Below are 19,429 nucleotides of genomic sequence, written 5' to 3'. Positions count from 1 at the left end.
CGGAGTGGAGGACAAGTGCGGGAGAAGCCCGGCGAACCACACACATATGTTTTGGTCGTGTCCGGCACTGGAGGGGAGTGGCGGGAGTGATCTCGAAGGTGGTGAAGGTCTGGGTCAAGCCAAGCTGGGGGTTAGCTATATTTGGGGTAGCGGATGAGCCGGGAGTGCAGGAGGCGAAAGAGGCCGATATTGTGGCCTTTGCGTCTAGTTGCCCGGCGTAGGATTTTACTCATGTGGAAGGAAGCGAAACCCCCGGCGTGGAGGCCTGGATAAACGATATGGCAGGGTTCATAAAACTGGAGCGGATGGAGTTTGTGCTGAGGGGATCGGCTCAGGGGTTCACCAGGCGGTGGCAACCGTTCCTTGACTATCTAGCGGAACGTTAGGGGGAAAATAGATAGCCAGCAGCGGCGGCCCAGAGTGCGGGGGGGGGGGGGGGGGGGGGGTAAATTGTTTGTGTTCTAGATGGGGTGAAGGGGTGGGGCAGCACTATTTCGTGTTATTTTGTTAGTTCACTATTTTATTTAAACAATGTTATCTATCAGTTATCATGTTGCCGTTTTTGTTGATTTGTAAGGGGGAAAAATTGTGTTTGAAAACTTTAATAAAATTTAAAAAAAAAAAAAAACATTTAGATGCATCACCAGGGCTACGTGCTTCCACTCCCAAACATGAAGTGTCTCCATTTACCTCCCCTTTCTGTTGCTGAAACTCACATCCAGTCTTTGGTGACGTGCAGACTTTTCAAATACACATTTAGGCTTCCCTGGCACTGCCCTACATACATAGATACATAGAAGATAGGAGCAGGTGAAGGCCTTTTGGCCCTTCGAGCCTGCTCCACCATTCATCACGATCCTGGCTGATCATCACAGAATGATAATATGCTAAATTCTAACTCACTCTGAGCTTTACTACTTGCATCTTGTCTCGTACAAAGTCTCATTCACCACCACGATGTTTGTTCATCTACGGAGGCTCAATTTCAAAATTCCTGACCTGTCTTCAAATCCTTAAGAGGGCCTCGTTTCTTTCCTGACTTTACAATTTCTTTTAGATTCCTAAGTTCCTGGCCATATTCTTTATTCTTTCAACACTGATCAAACTGCATGCGTTTCTGTTTCCATTCCATATTCAAACTTCTTTTATAAGCCCACAGGACTTGCTACAGGCATCTTTCCCACATTTGTAAAAATATCAACTTAAAGCAAGCCCTTCAACATCACCAACCCTTTCAACTGAAGTCCATCGCCTCATCTGCAAAATGCCCATGGTAATGATAATTTGTCATGTGAATATACAAGTTTTTGTAGTTTTCAGCAATGAGCCGAGTCTCTTTCCCTGAAGGTTGGTGAAGTGGTGGTGGGGCAGCACGGTAGCCTTGTGGATAGCACAATTGCTTCACAGCTCCAGGGTCCCAGGTTCGATTCCGGCTTGGGTCACTGTCTGTGCGGAGTATGCACACCCTCCCCGTGTGTGCGTGGGTTTCCTCCGGGTGCTCCGGTTTCCTCCCACAGTCCAAAGATGTGCAGGTTAGGTGAATTGGCCATGCTAAATTGCCCTGTGTCCAAAATTGCCCTTAGTGTTGGGTGGGGTACTGGGTTATGGGGATAGGGTGTAGGTGTTGGCCTTGGGTAGGGTGCTCCTTCCAAGAGCCGGTGCAGACTCGGTGGGCCGAATGGCCTCCTTCTGCACTGTAAATTCTATGATAATCTATGATAAAGTGTAGCACGGCACTGCACAGACAATGTCACACATACACTTAGAAAGGAGCCAATGTTAGTGGTAGCACACTGTAACTGCAGGAATCAAAGGAGGAGAGACGGGGGTGAAACTTCTTATAACTTTACCGTCACATATTATTCAAAAACCTATCAAAGTTGTGTCTACATCTACAATATAGGTTATTGCATTAATGGCGTAAAATCAGGAATTGTACCGGAAGAGGAGATTTGGCAGACAAGTAGACAAATCATTAAACGCTATTTACAAGCGTGTGAACTAATAAGAAAAATGGAATATTGACCTTGACCTTTTTCGCAAGGGGTTAAAGTACAAAGGGGAGGATTAGATGCATCAATTCTATAGAGCCTCAGTCTGGCCCACCCGGCCCACTGTGTAAACTGCACTTCAGGAAGGATATTCACCCAAATGGTACCGGAACTCAGGAGGGTTAAACTCGGAGGACAGGTTGCACAAATGTGGCGCATGTGAGCCCTCGAATATAGAGATCAAGGGGTAATCTGGTCAAGGTGCTTAAAACGTTACAAGGATTCAATAGAGTAGGCGCAGAGAAATAGTTTTCAAATTGGAAAGGTTGTTGAGGTAGGAAATTGAAAAGCACCTTTTCACAAAAAGGGGAGTGGAAATCTGGATTTCTGTTCCTAAAAAGGCTGTGGGATGCAAGAGCAATTGGCGGATTCAAGACCGATACAAACAGGTTTTTTTTTGCTAGATAAGTATATCAAGAGATAGAGTTTAAAAAAAAATTATTTCATGAGATGTGGAGCTGGTGGCTAAGGCAATTATGGACAAATTTATTATTCGCCCATAATTGCCCTCAAGAGGGTGCTGGTAAGCTGTCTTCTTGAACTGTTGTAGTCTTTGTGTCAATTTAATTAACAATATAAGGTGAAGGAATGATACAGAAGCTTGTCCTTTACCGTTAGAAAGTTTATTCCTAAAAGAGCTCAGTACAGTTACAAATTCCTTATGGTTCCCCACCCCCAACTGTTGCAGCTGTGTCTACTCGGTCCAATGCCAATTATCTGTCCTCAGCAATTCAATTGACGTAACAAGGTAATTGTCAAAGTATACAATTGCTAACAGTGTAGGTTCAGCCATAGTGCTGTTTGGGAGGGAATTCCCGGATTTTGACGCTGCGTCAGTGAGGAATGGTGATATATTTCCAAGTCCAGATGGTCCGTGTCTTTGAGGGGAATTTGCAGGTGGTGGCGTTCCCCTGCATTTGTTGCCCTCTTCTCTTTGTGGTAGAAGTCACAGGTTTGGAAGGTATGATTGGTAAATGGAGTCGAGATTCAGATCAGTCATGCTCTAATGGGGGGGGGGGGGAGAAAGAGAGAGAGAGACAGGCTCAAGGGTCTGAATGGTTTACAGCAAATTAGAGAGATTTTTTTTGGGGGGAAGGTGGGAAAGTGGAGTTGAGGAATATATCAGGTCAGTCACAATTTCATTGAATGGCAGAGCAGACTCGCTGGGCCAAATGTCCTATTTCTGCTCCTATGTCTTATGGTCTGAGCGAAGACCAACAGAGAAGATAGAATGGTGGGCAAGGAGGTAATCTTTTCTTGCATCTAGTGCCTGCTGCAGACCTGACTGCACCTACCGTGCATAACTGTGTATTTACCAATGTGTTACAACAGCACTAGTCAATGGCAATTTGAACAGGCTTGTCTTTTGTGCTGGTTAATAATAGTTTTGTGCTGGTTCAATGGACCATTCTCCCAAGATCCAAACAGTAATTTTTAAAACAGGTTTAAGCGACGCAGTCATTTGTCTTCTGAGTTTATACAAACATTCTGCGGCTAAAACCCTAAATCCGTACGAAAACTAGAGCGTTTTCTTAAGGTCCCATTGTTTTGTTTGACTAATGTTCAATTCTATCTAATTTGAATTACCTGACGTATGATTGAGGCATATGCTGCAGGATGCAGGCTTTTCCGACAGAATACATCTATATAGTGTCAAAAGTGTAAACTTTGTGAAAAGAAAGATTTCACTGAATACTTACGTTAGAGTTTGGTAGTGCTGGGAGGCTTGGGATATTCACTAGTGGAAGGCTGTTCAGTTGCGTTCCATCTTTTACCAGAGTCATCTGATTATGAAACTGTATCTGTAATATTTGAATACTTTGTGTTATTGCTCAAGCTCGAGAAGTTTTCAAACCTTTTCTGCAAAAAATGTTGCTGATAAAGACCATCAACCTTCATCGATAAAATCTGTGGTCTCAGTGCATGTCACGGGAACGTGACCACGTCGAGGGAACGTGACCACGTCGAGGGAACGTGACCACTGTTTGGTATTTAACTGGTACAAACACACTATCAAGTCAAGTCTGCTGACACCAGAATGATCCCATTCTTTAAAAAAAGAAATTCTAATTAAGGGCAATTTAGCCTGGCCAATCCACCTACCCTGCACATCTTTGGGTTGTGGGGGTGAGACCCATGCATGTGGAAACACCACATGGACAGTGTCCTGGGGCCTGGATTGAACCCGGGTCCTCGGCACCGTGAGGCAGCAGTGCTAGCCACTGTGCCAGCCGTTGTCCACAGAATTTAAAGTGGAATGTTTAGCACAATTATAGAAACGGACAAAGATAAAACAGGAATTAAAGTTGTAAATTGGGCCAATGCCCATTTTACCGAGCTGAGGAGTGATTAGACAAAAGTAGACTACAAACAGCTACTTGAAGGTGAATCAGTTTCAGAACAGCGGGAGGAATTCAAAAGTGACATGCAAAGGATTCAGAGTAAACAAGTCCCCGCAAGAAAAAGGGGTAGGATGGCCAAATGTAGAGCCGTCTGGATGTCAAGGAGCTTAAGGCACAAAAGGGAAGCTTATGTGAGACACAGTAAGCTCAATACTTTAGAAACGCCAAGAGAGAATAGAAAGGAGGGGTGAAATCAAAAAAGGAAACAAGGAGCGTAAAGAGAGGGCATGAAAGAATATTGACAGGCAAAATCACAGAGAGCCCAAAGATGTTTCATCAATACATTAAGAGGATAACTAAGGAAAGAGTAAGGCAAAAGGCCATAAAAGTAACACGTATGGAGGCAATGGATGTGGGCATGGTTCTCAATGAATACTTTGCGCCTGCCTTTACAAAGGAGGGAGACAATACAGACATTGTAATTGAAGAGAAATGTTATGTATTGGATGTGATAAACATAGGGAGAGAGGAAGTATTAAGGGGATTAGTATCCTTGAAAGTGGATAAATGACCAGGGCTGGGTGAAATGTACCCCAGTCTGTTAAAAGAAGCCAGGGAGGAAACTGTGCAGGGCCTGACCATCATTTTCACATCATCATCAGATACAGGCGAGGTTCTGGAGGACTGATAATGTTGTACCATTGCTTAAAAATGGAGCAACAGATAGATTGAATTAATTGCAGGCCAGACAGTCTGACCTTGGTAGTGGGAAAATTATTGGAATCAATTCTGAGGGCCAGGATAAACTGTCACTTAGAAAGGCACAGACTAATCAAGGGGGGTCAGCATGGATTGGTTAAGGGAAGCTTGTGTCTGACTAATACGATTCATTTTTTGAGGAAGTAACAAAGAGGATTGTGGAGGATAGTGTAGTTGATGTAATCTTATCATAGAATTTACAGTGCAGAAGGAGGCCATTCAGCCCATCGAGTATGCACCGGCTCTTGGAAAGAGCACCCTACCCAAGGTCAACACCTCCACCCTATCCCCATAACCCAGTAATCCCACCCAACACTAAGGGCAATTTTGGACACTAAGGGCAATTTATCATGGCCAATCCACCTAACCTGCACATCTTTGGACTGTGGGAGGAAACCGGAGCACCCGGAGGAAACCCATGCGCACACGGGGAGGATGTGCAGACTCCGCACAGACAGTGATCCAAGCCGGAATCGAAATTGGGACCCTGGAGCTGTGAAGCAATTGCGCTATCCACAATCCTACCGTGCTGCTCTTAGCAAGGCTTTCGACAACCTTCCATATGGAAAGCTGGTTTAAAAAAAATAGCCCATAGGATCGTGGAGAATGTAGCAAACAGGATACAAAATTGGGCGCAGTGGCATGAAACAAAGGGGAATTATTATGGATGTTTTTGCGACTGGAAGGCTGTTTCCAGTGTGGGGCCGCAGCTCAGTACGAGGTTCCCTGCTTTTTGTGGTATATATTAAATAATTTGAATTTAATTCAAAGGGGAATGAATGACCAAGAGATTTGCAGATCACAGAAAATTGCCCATGCAGTAGATAGCAAGGAGGATATATATTGAGAGGATTGCTGCGGGTGCAGGAAGAGGATTGCTGCGGGTGCAGGAAGAGGATTACTGTGGGTGCAGGAAGGGGATTGCTGCGAGTGCAGGAAGGGGATTGCTGCGAGTGCAGGAAGAGGATTGCTGTGAGTGCAGGAAGAGGATTGCATTGAGTGCAGGGAGATAATTGCTGTAGAGAGCAGGGAGAGGATTGCTGTGGGTGCAGGGAGAGGATTGCTGTGAGTGCTGCTATGAGTGCAGGGAGAGGATTGCTGTTAGTGCAGGAAGAGGATTGCTGAGAGTGCAGGAAGAGGATTGCAGTGAGTGCAGGGAGAGGATTGCAGTGAGTGCAGGGAGAGGATTGCTGTGAGAGCTGGGAGAGAATTGCTGTAGAGTGTAGGGAGAGGATTGCTGTAGAGACCAGGGAGAGGATTGCTGTGAGCGAAGGGAAAGGATTGCTGTGAGCGCAGGGAAAGGATTGCTGTGAGCGCAGGGAGAGGATTGCCGTGAGCGCAGGGAGAGGATTGCCGTGAGCGCAGGGAGAGGATTGCCGTGAGCGCAGGGAGAGGACTGCCGTGAGCGCAGGGAGAGGACTGCAGTGAGCGCAGGGAGAAGACTGCCGTGAGCGCAGGGAGAGGACTGCCGTGAGCGCAGGGAGAGGACTGCCGTGAGCGCAGGGAGAGGACTGCCGTGAGCGCAGGGAGAGGACTGCCGTGAGCGCAGGGAGAGGACTGCCGTGAGCGCAGGGAGAGGACTGCCGTGAGCGCAGGGAGAGGACTGCCGTGAGTGCAGGGAGAGGATTGCTGTGAGTACAGCTGTGAGTGCAGGAAGTGGATTGCTGTGAGTGCAGGGAGAGGATTGTTGTGAGTGCAGGGAGAGGATTGCTGTGAGTGCAGGAGGAGGATTGCTGTGAGTGCAGGAGGAGGATTGCTGTGAGTGCAGGAAGAGGATTGCTGTGAGTGCAGGAAGAGGATTGCTGTGAGTGCAGCAAGAGGATTGCTGTGAGTGCAGCAAGAGGATTGCTGTGAGTGCAGCAAGAGGATTGCTGTGAGTGCAGCAAGAGGATTGCTGTGAGTGCAGCAAGAGGATTGCTGTGAGTGCAGGGAGAGGATTGCTGTGAGTGCAGGGAGAGGATTGCTGTGAGTGCAGGGAGAGGATTGCTGTGAGTGCAGGGAGAGGATTGCTGTGAGTGCAGGGAGAGGATTGCTGTGAGTGCAGGGAGAGGATTTCTGTGAGTGCAGGGAGAGGATTGCTGTGATTGCAGGGAGAGGATTGCTGTGAGTGCAGGGAGAGGATTGCTGAGAGTGCAGGGAGAGGATTGCTGTGAGTGCAGGGAGAGGATTGCTGTGAGTGCAGAAAGAGGATTGCTGTGAATGCAGGAAGAGGATACTGTGGAATGCAGGAAGAGGATTACTGTGGAATGCAGGGTGAGGACTGCTGTGAGTACAGGGTTAAGATTGCTGTGAGTGCAGGGAGAGGATTGCTGTGAGTGCTGATAGAGGATTGCTGTGAGTGCAGGAGGAGGATTGCTGTGAGTGCAGGAGGAGGATTGCTGTGAGTGCAGGAAGAGGATTGCTGTGAGTGCAGGAAGAGGATTGCTGTGAGTGCATGGAGAGGATTGCTGTGAGTGCATGGAGAGGATTGCTGTGAGTGCAGAAGAGGATTTCTGAGAGTGCAGGAAGATGATTGCTGTGAGTGCAGGAAGAGGATTGCTGTGAGCGCAGGGAGAGGATTGCTGTGAGTGCAGGGAGAGGATTGCTGTGAGTGCAGAAAGAGGATTGCTCTGAGTGCAGGAAGAGGATTACTGTGGAATGCAGGAAGAGGATTACTGTGGAATGCAGGGTGAGGACTGCTGTGAGTGCAGGGTGAGGATTGCTGTGAGTGCAGGAAGAGGATTGCTGTGAGTGCAAGAAGAGGATTGCTGTGAGTGCAGGAAGAGGATTGCTCGGAATTCAGGAAGAGAATTGCTGTGAGTGCAGGGAGAGGATTGCTGTGAGTGCAGGAAGTGGATTACTGTGGAGTGCAGGAAGCTATCAACAGACAGCTCAGATGTGCAGAAAAGTGGTAAATAAAATTCAACCCAAACAAATGTGAGGTGATGTATTTGAGGGGGTCAAACAAGGGAAAGGAATATACAATGAGAGGTGTAAAGGAACAGAGGGATCTTGCAGTGAATGTCCGCAGGTCCCTCAAGGTAGCAGGACAAGTTGATAAGGTGGTTAAGGAAGCAGATGGAATTCTTTCAGATATTAGCCGAAGCCAAGAATAGACAAGAGTAGGGAGGTTATGCTGGAACTACAGAAAACATTTTTGGGCCACAACTTGTGTACTGTGCTGTTCTGGTCATCTCATCACAGAAAGGATATAATTGCATTAGAGGGGACATGGAGGATTGGAAAGTTGCAGCTATGAGGAAAGATGTAAAAGTGTTGGTAGAAAGATTAAAGGGGAGATGAGGAAAATGATTTTCACCCCGAGGTTACGGGGGTCTGGAAGTCACTCCCTGAAAGGGATGGGGCAGAAACCCCCACCCAACTCATTTGAAATATGGATATGAACCTCAAGTAACCCTAACCTGCAGAGCGACTGGCCAAATGCTAAAATGTGGGATTAGGCATTTGGCCATTGGAGATGCGATGGGCCAAGTGACCTCACTCTTTCTGTGCTCTCAACTTTCTAGGATTCCAAGTGCAGTGAACATTCTTTTCCAATTGGCTATTTTGTGTTTGGTAATTGTATTTATGAAGGTACCAGGACACCGTCGAACAAAAGTTGCAGTTGTGCCAAATCCAAGACAAACTCACCTCAGTTTGACGGATTTGCTGGTTGATTGCAAATAGAAAAGATTCCCAAGCCGCAAGTAAGATCTGAAGTTGTGGCATAGCCGAGATTGAGCTGCTGCATAAAGAGAGACTATTCAGATACAAGATCTTTCTCTGAAATGCAAGCACTGTTGCTTCAACACTTACACTGAAAGGTCTTGTCGGGCCTTTCTTCAAAGTCATAATAGGCATGTTTGTGTGCACATCTTCAGACATTTCTCATCAAAAAGGATTATGCTTTGAATGATCCTTTCTTTTATTATTTGTTTAATCTCATGATGCAGTCATCAGTGGCAGAGCTGAGTTTATAACCTACCCCTAATTGCCTGGGAGGAGGCATCTTTGAAAAGCATTTTTACACTGAAGTGATTTACTAGTCTAATTCAGAGGGGACTAAGAATTATTTCTATATATTTTTTAAAATATATTTTTTAAAAATTTAGAGCACCCAATTCATTTTTGTCCAATTAAGGGGCAATTTTAGCGTGGCCAATCCACCTACCCTGCACATCTTTGGGTTGTGGGGGCGAAACCCACGCAAACACGGGGAGAATGTGCAAACTCCACACAGACAGTGACCCAGAGCCGCGGTCGAAGCTGGGATTTTGGCGCCATGAGGCAGCTGTGCTAACCACTGTGCCACCGTGCTGCCCTCGAGTCATGTCTATATTAAGATCAGACGTGAATGGCATTAGCAAATTCAGTGATGTGTTTTAAAATATTCATACAAAAACTGTAGTTTTGATGGTCACTTTGTTCTGATGAGTGATGTTAGTGATGTTAATTTCATGTGTCGCCAGAGTGGAATTTAAACCGTCGACCACTGAGCTTCCAGTACAACCACTGCCCTGACATGCCCTCAAATCTCTATCTGCTAGACAAGACCAAGATTTAAAAAAAAATTAATTTAGAGTACCCAATTATTATTTTCCAATTAAGGGGTAATTTACTGTGGCCAATTCACCCAACCTGCACATCATTGGGTTGTGGGGGTGAAACCCACGCAGACATGGGGAGAATGTGCAAGCTCCACAGACATTGACCCGGGGCCGGGATTGAACCCGGGTCCTCAGAGCCGTAGGGAACAGTGCTAACCACTGCGTCACTGTGCCACCCTCAAGACAAGGCCAAGATGAGGGTCAACTGTACAAAGGAGACAAAACAGGGGGAATGCAAATGGTCCAAATTTGATGATGATACCAAAAAGAGTCGGACTAGTGAATTTGGAAGACAGCCTAGAGAAATTAATAAATGGGCTGAATAAAGTATTTAAGTGGACAGGACAATGGTAGATGAAATGGAGTGGCGACAAGCATGAATGGTGCTGTACAGCTAAGCACAAGGCGAGAGACCTAGGAGTTTTAGTGGATTCAATATGTCCAACTAGTAAGGGAAACAAGACACAGCAATACGTCTCTTCCCCCACTTCCCTATACCACCACGCTTACCTCAACTCCAGAGTCACATTCACTGCAGCTAGTACGGATCGGATTGTGACCTTAACTCCACTTTGCTGCTTGTCTGCTGTACCATGACTCCCTTATAGGTCATTGTGCAATGAGGCAGAGTTAATTAGCAATCTTGTACAGTATTGCATGAAACAATCTGTGCTTGGTCTCCGCAGTGCAGAGGAGACCACACTGCGAGCAGGGAATACAGTATGCTGGATCGAAGAAACATATGTAAATTACGGATTCACCTGGGAGGAGAGTTTGGGTCTAGGATCACTTCGATATTAAACCCCAACATCTATTAAGCAAAGAGATCGAAAATTTCCTGCACATTTCCCACACTTCTGTTCTCATCCCTTCCCCTCCCTGAGAACCACACTAGCATTCCCCATTGTTGCCTTCCACCTGCCTCTCTATTTTTTTTTTATTCGTCATGGGATGTGGCCATTACTGGCTGGGCCAGTATCAGTGCCTTCGTATGGGCAATAGAAGAGTCAACCACATTGCCGTGGATCTGGAGTCACAAGTAGGCCAGGTGAGGACAGATTTCCTTCCCTAAAGGATATTAGTGAACCAGATGGGTTTTAACGACAATTGACAATGTTTTCATGGCAACGTTTAGACTTTTTAAAATTGTATTCAAATTTCACCATCTGCCACGGTAGGATTTAAACCCGGGACCCCAGAGCATGACGCTGGGTCTCTGGACTACTAATCCAGCCACAATACCACCAGCTCCCCGCATTCAACATATCATTTTCTGCCACTTCTCAGCAGGGACCATTCCATCTGTGATGCCCTGGTCCATTTCTCAATCACCCCCAGGACCTCACTTTTCCATGAAAGCACAAGAGATGTAACATCTTTTATCTCCTCTCCTCATCATCCAAGTGTTAAGTATGTTCAAAGTTGAGACAGACAAGATTTCTAATCAGTAAGGGAATCCAAGGTAATGAGGCTAAGCCAGGAATGTGGAGCTGAGGGTATCAGATCAGCCATAATCTCATTGAATGGTGGAGCAGACTCGATGGGCCGAGTGGCTTTCTTCTGCTCCTACATCTTTTGGTCTCACTGAATGATGGAGCAGAATTGAGGGGCTGAATGGCCTACTCCTACTTATGAATATTAATCTAAAATGACTTGTTCCGGAGTTGGTTGCTCAGCTTACTGAATCTATAAATTATCTTGGATGCATTCAATAAACCACAAATGTGATAGAACATAGAACATAGAAAAATACAGCACAGAACAGGCCCTTCGGCCCACGATGTTGTGCCGAACCTTTGTCCTAGGTTAATTATAGATTATCATAGAATTTACAGTGCAGGAGGCCATTCGGCCCATCGAGTCTGCACCGGCACCCCACCCAAGGTCAACACCTCCACCCAACACTAAGGGCAATTTTGGACAGGAAGGGCAATTTATCATGGTCAATCCACCTAACCTGCACATCTTTGGACTGTGGGAGGAAACCGGAGCACCTGGAGGAAACCCACGCACACACGGGGAGGATGTGCAAACTCCGCACAGACAGTGACCCAGAGCCGGGATCGAACCTGGGCCCTCAGTGCCGTGAGGCAACAGGGTGAACCCACTGCGCCACCGTGCTACCCACTCAATAATAATCTTGATTATTGTCACAACTAGGCTTACATTAACACTGCAATGAAGTTACTGTTAAAATCCCCTAGTCTCCACACTCCGGCGCCTGTTCGGGTACACAGAGGGAGAATTCAGAATGTCCAATTCACCTAACTTCCGGACTTGTGGGAGGAAACCGGAGCACTTGGAGGAAACCCACACAGACACGGGGAGAACGTGCAGACTCCGCACAGACAGTGACCCAAGCGGGAATCGAACCTGGGATCCTGGAGCTGTGAAGCAACAGTGCTTTGCAACCAAGTGTCCGTATTGGCTATTCAAAACCCTTACATTTCTATCTGTGATATTAATTCACTGTTTGGATGTGAATGTTTTGCACAAATGTTGTACCTAAGCTTTAACTTTTTTCTATTTCCCCCCAATTTCATCTTGGTTACTAATGCTCCATTATCTTTATTAAGCTCTCTAATACGGAGTGTGTATTTAACAATCTGCTCAAACATCCAAGGCAGTTTTTACTGTTTTTGAAATTGTTTTTTGTGACTTCCCACACCCAATTACTTGATTTGCCAGAAGTGGCATCAGCCCAGTTTAAGTGGAACCTGCATCAACAGAACTGCTCCTCCTTTCCCCAATGCTGGTGTTAGTGCCCCAAGAATCGGAACCCTATTTTTGAATTTCAATCCTAGCTCCTCAAGCTCTCAGCAGAGTCTCATTCCTAGCTGTACCTATATCATTGACACCTAGCTGCACTGCAAAACTTGATGCCCTCCCACTACTGCCACAAGGAAATATCTTTAAATCTAGCACTCAGCAGACAATAGAGCTGTTGGAACTCCTGGTCACAGCTGCAAAAGGATTGCCTTGACTATCATGTCCTGTACATCTACCACTATCATATTCCTTTTCACTCCCTGGTACTGCTGTGCTACCAAGTTTGCTAGTTTGCTCAACCACCCTGCACACTCTGCTCTCATTCACACAGACATGAATAATCTTCTACCTGTTCCGTTAAGTGCAAAGCTAAGATTCTACGCGTGCTGCACCTGGGGTCCCCTTACTTACCTAACTCTCAATCACAACCTCCTGTCCTTGACCATTACTTAACCTGATGCATGACTGCCTCCTGGATTCAAGTGTTCTGGTAACTCTCCCCTTCCCTGAGGCCCCACAACAGCAGCACCTTGGACTCCAGTTCAACAACTCTGAGCTGAAATTCAAGACGAAGATTTATTACTGCAAATATGGTTCTCTGGGATTTCCCGCAAACTCCCAAAAGTGCAGTTGCCGTACAGCATTTGCACTGCAATCTGCATCTAATCTTGTTATGTATTGAATCAACTTTGTTTATTTAAGTTTTTAAACCAATTGCTTGATCTCGTTTAAAATAAATGTTTGTGCTTTGACATAACCTTGAAAGGTGAAAATCTTGTAATTGTTTAACCAACTGGATGCCAGAACGATTGGGGAACACGGGTTTCTTTTTTTTGCTGGATAAAGGCCTTTCTCAACCTCTACTTAACTTGTGGGGAAACTGGTAAACGGGAGGGAAAACAAAAAGCGGCTCTCACCAGAGTGTTGTAAATCAGACACATTTCCGACTCACCTGGCAGCTGTTGCTTTCATTTTATCTAGAAAACCTTTTGCGTCTTCAGCGGCTCTGTAATGGAAAAACAATTGTGTGTTCCTCCAGCTTTCCAGTGCAGACACCTGAGCAAAATGAGGGAAGAGACAATATAATTGAGGGATGAAAAACTAAAAAAAAAAACGACAAATAAAATTTCAATCAAATAGAGTTTACTTGCCTTGAGGGAAAAGAATCCCATAAAACAGCAATAAGACAAACTTCAAAGCTACACAAGATGGGTATTTTCTGGTTCTTACTAATTAAAGATCACCGTTTGTTCTCAACTTTAATAATAATGTCTGAATGAAACTAGGTCCTCTGATGTTTGCCAACAATTGTTGTTATTAAACCACAGAACTGTAATGTTTGAACTGCAGACCTTTATTGGTTCCTCCAATAGCTTAATGGACAATACGATACAATGCAGTTTTAAAGTTTGGGAGGTGAAGAACCTTTGAAACGCTTAATTTGTTGTGGGTTAGGTACATTGAGAGCACTACAGTTGATTTTGGCGAAAAAGGAGATTGAAAGCAGCAAATCAGTTCTTCAGATTAAAACCCAGTATCCCTGGCTGGAAGGCAGGGGAAAGAGGACTGGGTTTGTAACATATGATGAGAAAAGGCTGGTATGGGGAGAGAGAAACATCTCACTGGGTAAACTGCAATTCGTAACTTACTGTCGAACTGCGAGGAGTGGAAGCATTGCACTGTTCTCTTTTAAGACATGGTACAAATTTAGCCATCATCGAAGGCTGAAAGTCTGAGTGAATCCTGCTGAAATCCAAATGCATCTGGCTTCAAGCGCAGTGGTCAAGCCAACTAAACTGTGCATTTGCCCTCATCTGCCTCTCCCATTTGAATGATCTGCTGAAACTCATTGTCCAGACCTGTACTTGGAAACAATACCAGTGGGCTCCTGTGCAGTTGTAACCAGGCACCAGTCACTGGCTTCAGAAGTGGATTAAAAAACAGAAAAAATTGAAAATTAAAGTCTCTACCTCTGCATCATTGGCTCTTTTCTTAGTTTCTTGGTACACATCCACACTCTTTTTAATGGCATCTTCCAGTCTTTTCTTTTCTCTTGATGACTGATTACTAAGGATTCAACAAAAATAATATATATATATATATTATTTTTTAAAGTGGCATAAAGGAACGTTTAATCATTTTCGATTTTTATTTATCCTTTTATATACAAGTGCAGTAGTCAATCACGTATTTCAGAAACCTTTGCTGGGAGCCCTCAAAAAAAAGACTTGCCTCAATTCCTCAAATTCTTGAGAACGCTTTTCATAAAGTTGTTCATTTGCTTGAATATGCTCAGTGTACCTTCAGGGGAAATAAGGAAAAGGACATTACAAGTTTAAGATAAAACATCGGGCATGTTTTAACTGCAGCACAGGACACAAGTCCTCTCGAGTTTCTAATCATAAAGTTATTCTAAGTGGCACCAAATCAGTGGCCAGACCAGGAAAAGAGTTGGTGTTGATCAAAGGAGGACATAATAAATTGAACACCTAGAATCTGCTTAAAGCAAAGCAAAAGCAAAGGCTTTGGAAAGGTTGTCGACAGACCAAATAATGTAAAGAAAACAGAAAAATTGGAAGGATTCAACAAGTCTTAAAAACATAAAACTGCCATTCATATGGGACTTCGATTGCTGCATGTAGGCATGAATTGCGGCTAGTACATGATTTTTCCAGTTAATAAGTTGTTTAGTCACTTGATTTCAGACTACATTAATTTTATTAATGTACTGCAGGCGAAAGGTGTTGATTGTTTGCCAACTTGACTCTCTAGTATAATTTGCGATCATTTGAAATTTGGCATTCTTGAGTTTGTCTTGATGAGTGCAAGACAAAAACCTTCAGCAACAGGTCTCTCTTTTCAGTAATATCCAAGTTGTGTACAACCAAATGACTATTAATGGATTAATCCACCAAATCCGGTGGCAAGAAAGGTGGTCCAAAAACAATGTCCTCTCCCAAGCCAATTTGCCAGCATTGAGGCGCTATACACGCAAAATCAGCTTCATTGGCAAGACATGTCTTTCATACACCTACACCAGACTGCTGAAGCAACCGTTCAGCTTGGAACTCAGTCATGGCAGGAGGCTCCCAGGAGTCAGCGCTTTAGGGATGTCCTCAAAGCATCCCTGAAGAAGTCAAACATCTTGCCGACTCATGGGAGTCCTTGGTTTGCGACCGATGAAAAGGAGATGGTTTATATGGGAAGGCACCAAACACAAAGAGGCAATGTTGGGAGCTTACTGAGGTGAGGCGAAGAGAGAGTGCACAAACGTCCAAACGCCTCATTTGCCTTACTCTTCAAGCACCAACCTGCCCTGCGTGGGATAGAGACTGTAGGTTGCGCATTGGACTCATCAGTTATCACAGAATCCATTAAACTGGAGTGGAACCAAGTTATCCGCAATCCCAAGGGATTGTCTAAGAAGAGATATTAATTTTGTCCTGGGAATAACAGTGATACACAAGAAATAGGGGTTGGAAATGCCCTTTTGGCCATTCAAGCCTTGTCCACCATTCAACAAGATCAGGGCTGATCTTTCACCTCAACTCCACCTACCTGCACTGTACCCAATATTTCTTAATTCCCTTAGTACCCAGATATCTGTCTTAAACATACCCAAACACTGAATTTCCACAACTCTCTAGGATGGATACATTCACATCCCTCTGTGAGGAAATCTCTCCTCGCCTTAGTCAGAGATGGCCAACACCTTATTTTGAGACTATGACCCCAGTGTTCTAGATTCCACAACCAGGGAGCAATCCTCCAGCATCTACCCTGTCAAGCTTCTTAAGAATTGTATATGTTTCAATTCGATCACCTCTCATCCTTCTAAACTCTAGGAAATATGGGCCAGGTTTACTCAATGTCTCTTCATAGAAAAATTATACATCCCAAGAACCTTTGCGGAACTCCTTCTCGGGGAAGTGTGCTTCCTTTGCTATGGAGACCAAAACTGCATTTAATACTTTAGGTGTGGACTCACCAATGCCATGTATAATTGTAGTAAGGTTTCTTTACTTATGCTCCAACCCCTTTTCAATAACTGTTACATATTATTTACCATACACAAGGGTGGCCAGGTCCCACGGAATATTTTTTTACTCTCCTAACATTCAAAAAATCTTTGCTTTTTAAAAGTTTTTCCTACCAAAGTGGCTAACTTCACCACAGTGCATTCACCTGCCATGTTCTTGTCCACTCATCCAACCAATGTCCCTCTGCAGTCTCCATGCACTGTCCTCATCATTTACTTCCCCACCTGACATTGTATCGTCAGCAAACCTCGAGACATAATACTCACTCCTCATCTAAGTCAGTAATACTAAGGCCCAATATAAATCCTTGCAATATCCCGTTAGTTACAACCTGCCAACCCCAAAATAACCTATGTATTCCTACTTTGTTTTCCGTCTATTAACTGTTCCTCAATTTGTGCTCATATATTAACCCCAATCCCATGAATCCTAATTTTGCCATTGCCTCTCTTATGGAACGTAATCAAATGTTTTTTGAAAATGCGAGTACACCACATCAGTGGTTCCTCCTTATACACTGCATTATCCATAGAATTAAATTCTGTTAGTTACACCCTCAAAAGTTCCTTCCATATTGTGATTTTCTAAATGTCCTGTTACCATGTCCTTAATAATAGATTCTACTACTCATATTAGGCTAACTGGGCTAGTGTTAAGTTGCACAAAACAACAATACAAAAAGCAAAATACTGCAGATGCTGGAAATCTGAAATAAAAACAGAGGATGCTGGACATACTCATCTGGTCAAACAGCATCTGTGAAGAGAGAAATGGAATTAACGCTTCAGGTTGATAGTATATTCAATATTATATTTAAAAACCACTAATCTCCTTTAGCTGGATTCACTAATTAAACTGAAACTTATGACAAATTTGTACATTTCATAAACAGAAAAACTATTTAGTTTGCTACTGTAATGTCCCTAAGATGTAGTAGAGATCATAAACAGAGTAATTGGTTGCCCATTTGAGATAGAAATTAGGAGGAATTTATTTTCTCAAAAGGGTAGTGAATCTGTGGAATTCTTTACCTCAGAGAGCTGTAGAGGCTGGGTCATTAAGTATGTTCAAAGCTGAGATAGAGAGATTTTTAATCAGTATGGGAATCCAGGCTTATGGGGATAAAGCAAGAAAGTGAAGTTGAGGATTATCATATCAAGTCAGTCATGATCTCATTGAATAACGGAGCAGACTTGATGGGCTGAGTGGCCTACTTCTGTTCCTATTTCTTATGGTATTATAAACTATTTAAATCAAGCCTTACTATTTACGCTTATTTAGAAAATTAACTTTGTTGCTACAGGTCGCATGATTCACAAGCTGGCTAAATGTTTTGGAAATTGTCAACAGCAATTATAGGACAAAAGCTCAACACTTGTCCTTGTGGAATCTCACACCTCTCGTTGTGAGGACACATTACAATCAACGAAACCAGAGATCAGCAGATGTTCTGTCCCCCCCCAGCCTGGTCCTACAACAAAGGGAGAGCAATCAAAACATGTTGCACGTGTAGAGGTGCTAATAGCCACCATCTATCTCCTAAGGTAAACAATGAATTTTGACCAGAGGCATGGAAACGGCACATTAGTCTGCAATTGATTCATTAATGGGCAACATGACATGACTCAAGCTTCTGGTCTTTGGAAAGTTTAAATATTACATTTCTAGACTCAACTCAGTCTACTGATTAACCTCCAACCAGAAAATATCCCACCATGACTCCAGGATGATTAACAGCCTGCATCGAAGCCTGCTTCGCTGGAATATTCCTGCCATCAACTGCTGGCAGACCCAGTCTCTGCACACCAACCTCATCTCACTGCACCATCAACTTTAAAGGAATTATGCAACTCCTGCTTCAGCTAGCGGAACCTGCCGGAACTGTAATTCTTCCACGAAGGAACCCTCACTGAACTTTGACTTTCTGAACTCTGGCAATCATGTGAACAGATAGTCATATCTGCGGTTCAAACTCCTCTTTCCTTTCTTCTTATTGTGAGCTTGTGGTGAGAAGGTGCAACCATCTTCCTGGTTTCAACGTATGAATAAACTATACTTCTGTTTTAACTTTAAATAAAGTTTGCTGCGAGTCACTTTACAAATTGACCTCGCAGAGGGTTTGGGGAAACATGCCAGAGCTGGTTTCAAAAATTAAAACACCTCTGTTTATGGTGAGAAAATAGGGAGTTTACATTTCCCTCTCTCTCCTGTCTGTGACACTATTACTTCACAGGCCTATTGAAAATAATTCGACCTTCCACTTTAAGATCTTACATTCATACCATCCTTTTTAATGATGTCGGTGAGGTAATCGGGTACTATTCTGATTCCCCATGAGCCTTAGTCATAAGAGATAAAAAATAATGTTTTGAAACAGCAAAAGAGACACAATCCAATAAGTCTGTCGCTATCCACCTCAATATAACGGAATACAATTTTGCTCTGCTCCAGAAAGAGATCCAATCGTCTCCTGAACCCCGAAGTACGCGAATAACCACTGTAATAGCTTTCAATGTAATATTCTTTAAACCTGTTATTCTTTCCATGAAGCCCTGCTGCCTCACGGCGCCGAGGTCCCAGGCTCGATCCCGGCTCTGGGTCACTGTGCAAATGTGGCGCTTGCACATTCTCCCCGTGTTTGCATGGGTTTCACCCCCACAACTCAAAGATGTGCAGGCTAGGTGGATTGGTCATGCTAAATTGCCCCTTAATTGGAAAAAATGAATTGGACACTATAAATATATTTAAAGAAAAGAAATTCTTTCCATGAAAACTTTCTTCATGACTTCCCTGCTTAGACAGAATTTTGAAATGTACGTCTGATGACATTGGAACGTTTTGTTTTTGTGATTAATTTGCTTGAAGCAACTTAGTAATTTATT

At 44.0% G+C, this 19,429-nt stretch overlaps 1 protein-coding gene across 4 annotated transcripts in view; it reads right to left on the bottom strand.

Annotated features, from left to right (window-relative positions):
• Positions 1-19,429, bottom strand: part of ttc3 (tetratricopeptide repeat domain 3) — a 166,081-nt gene that overhangs the window by 15,397 nt on the left and 131,255 nt on the right. For 3 of the 4 annotated variants that reach the window (XM_072513225.1, XM_072513228.1, XM_072513226.1), the window contains 5 exons: positions 14,740-14,808; positions 14,478-14,574; positions 13,460-13,563; positions 8,783-8,876; positions 3,752-3,853 (listed from right to left, as the gene is read on the bottom strand). In XM_072513225.1, the coding sequence (XP_072369326.1) occupies positions 3,752-3,853; positions 8,783-8,876; positions 13,460-13,563; positions 14,478-14,574; positions 14,740-14,808 (466 nt within the window). The remainder of the gene's footprint in view (positions 1-3,751; positions 3,854-8,782; positions 8,877-13,459; positions 13,564-14,477; positions 14,575-14,739; positions 14,809-19,429) is intronic. The other variant, XM_072513227.1, reaches the window with a different exon arrangement.

Source organism: Scyliorhinus torazame, chromosome 8 (assembly GCF_047496885.1).
Source record: "Scyliorhinus torazame isolate Kashiwa2021f chromosome 8, sScyTor2.1, whole genome shotgun sequence".
NCBI lineage: Eukaryota > Metazoa > Chordata > Chondrichthyes > Carcharhiniformes > Scyliorhinidae > Scyliorhinus > Scyliorhinus torazame.
Note: the sequence above shows the minus strand (reverse complement) of the source record. Positions and strands in the feature narration are given on the sequence as shown.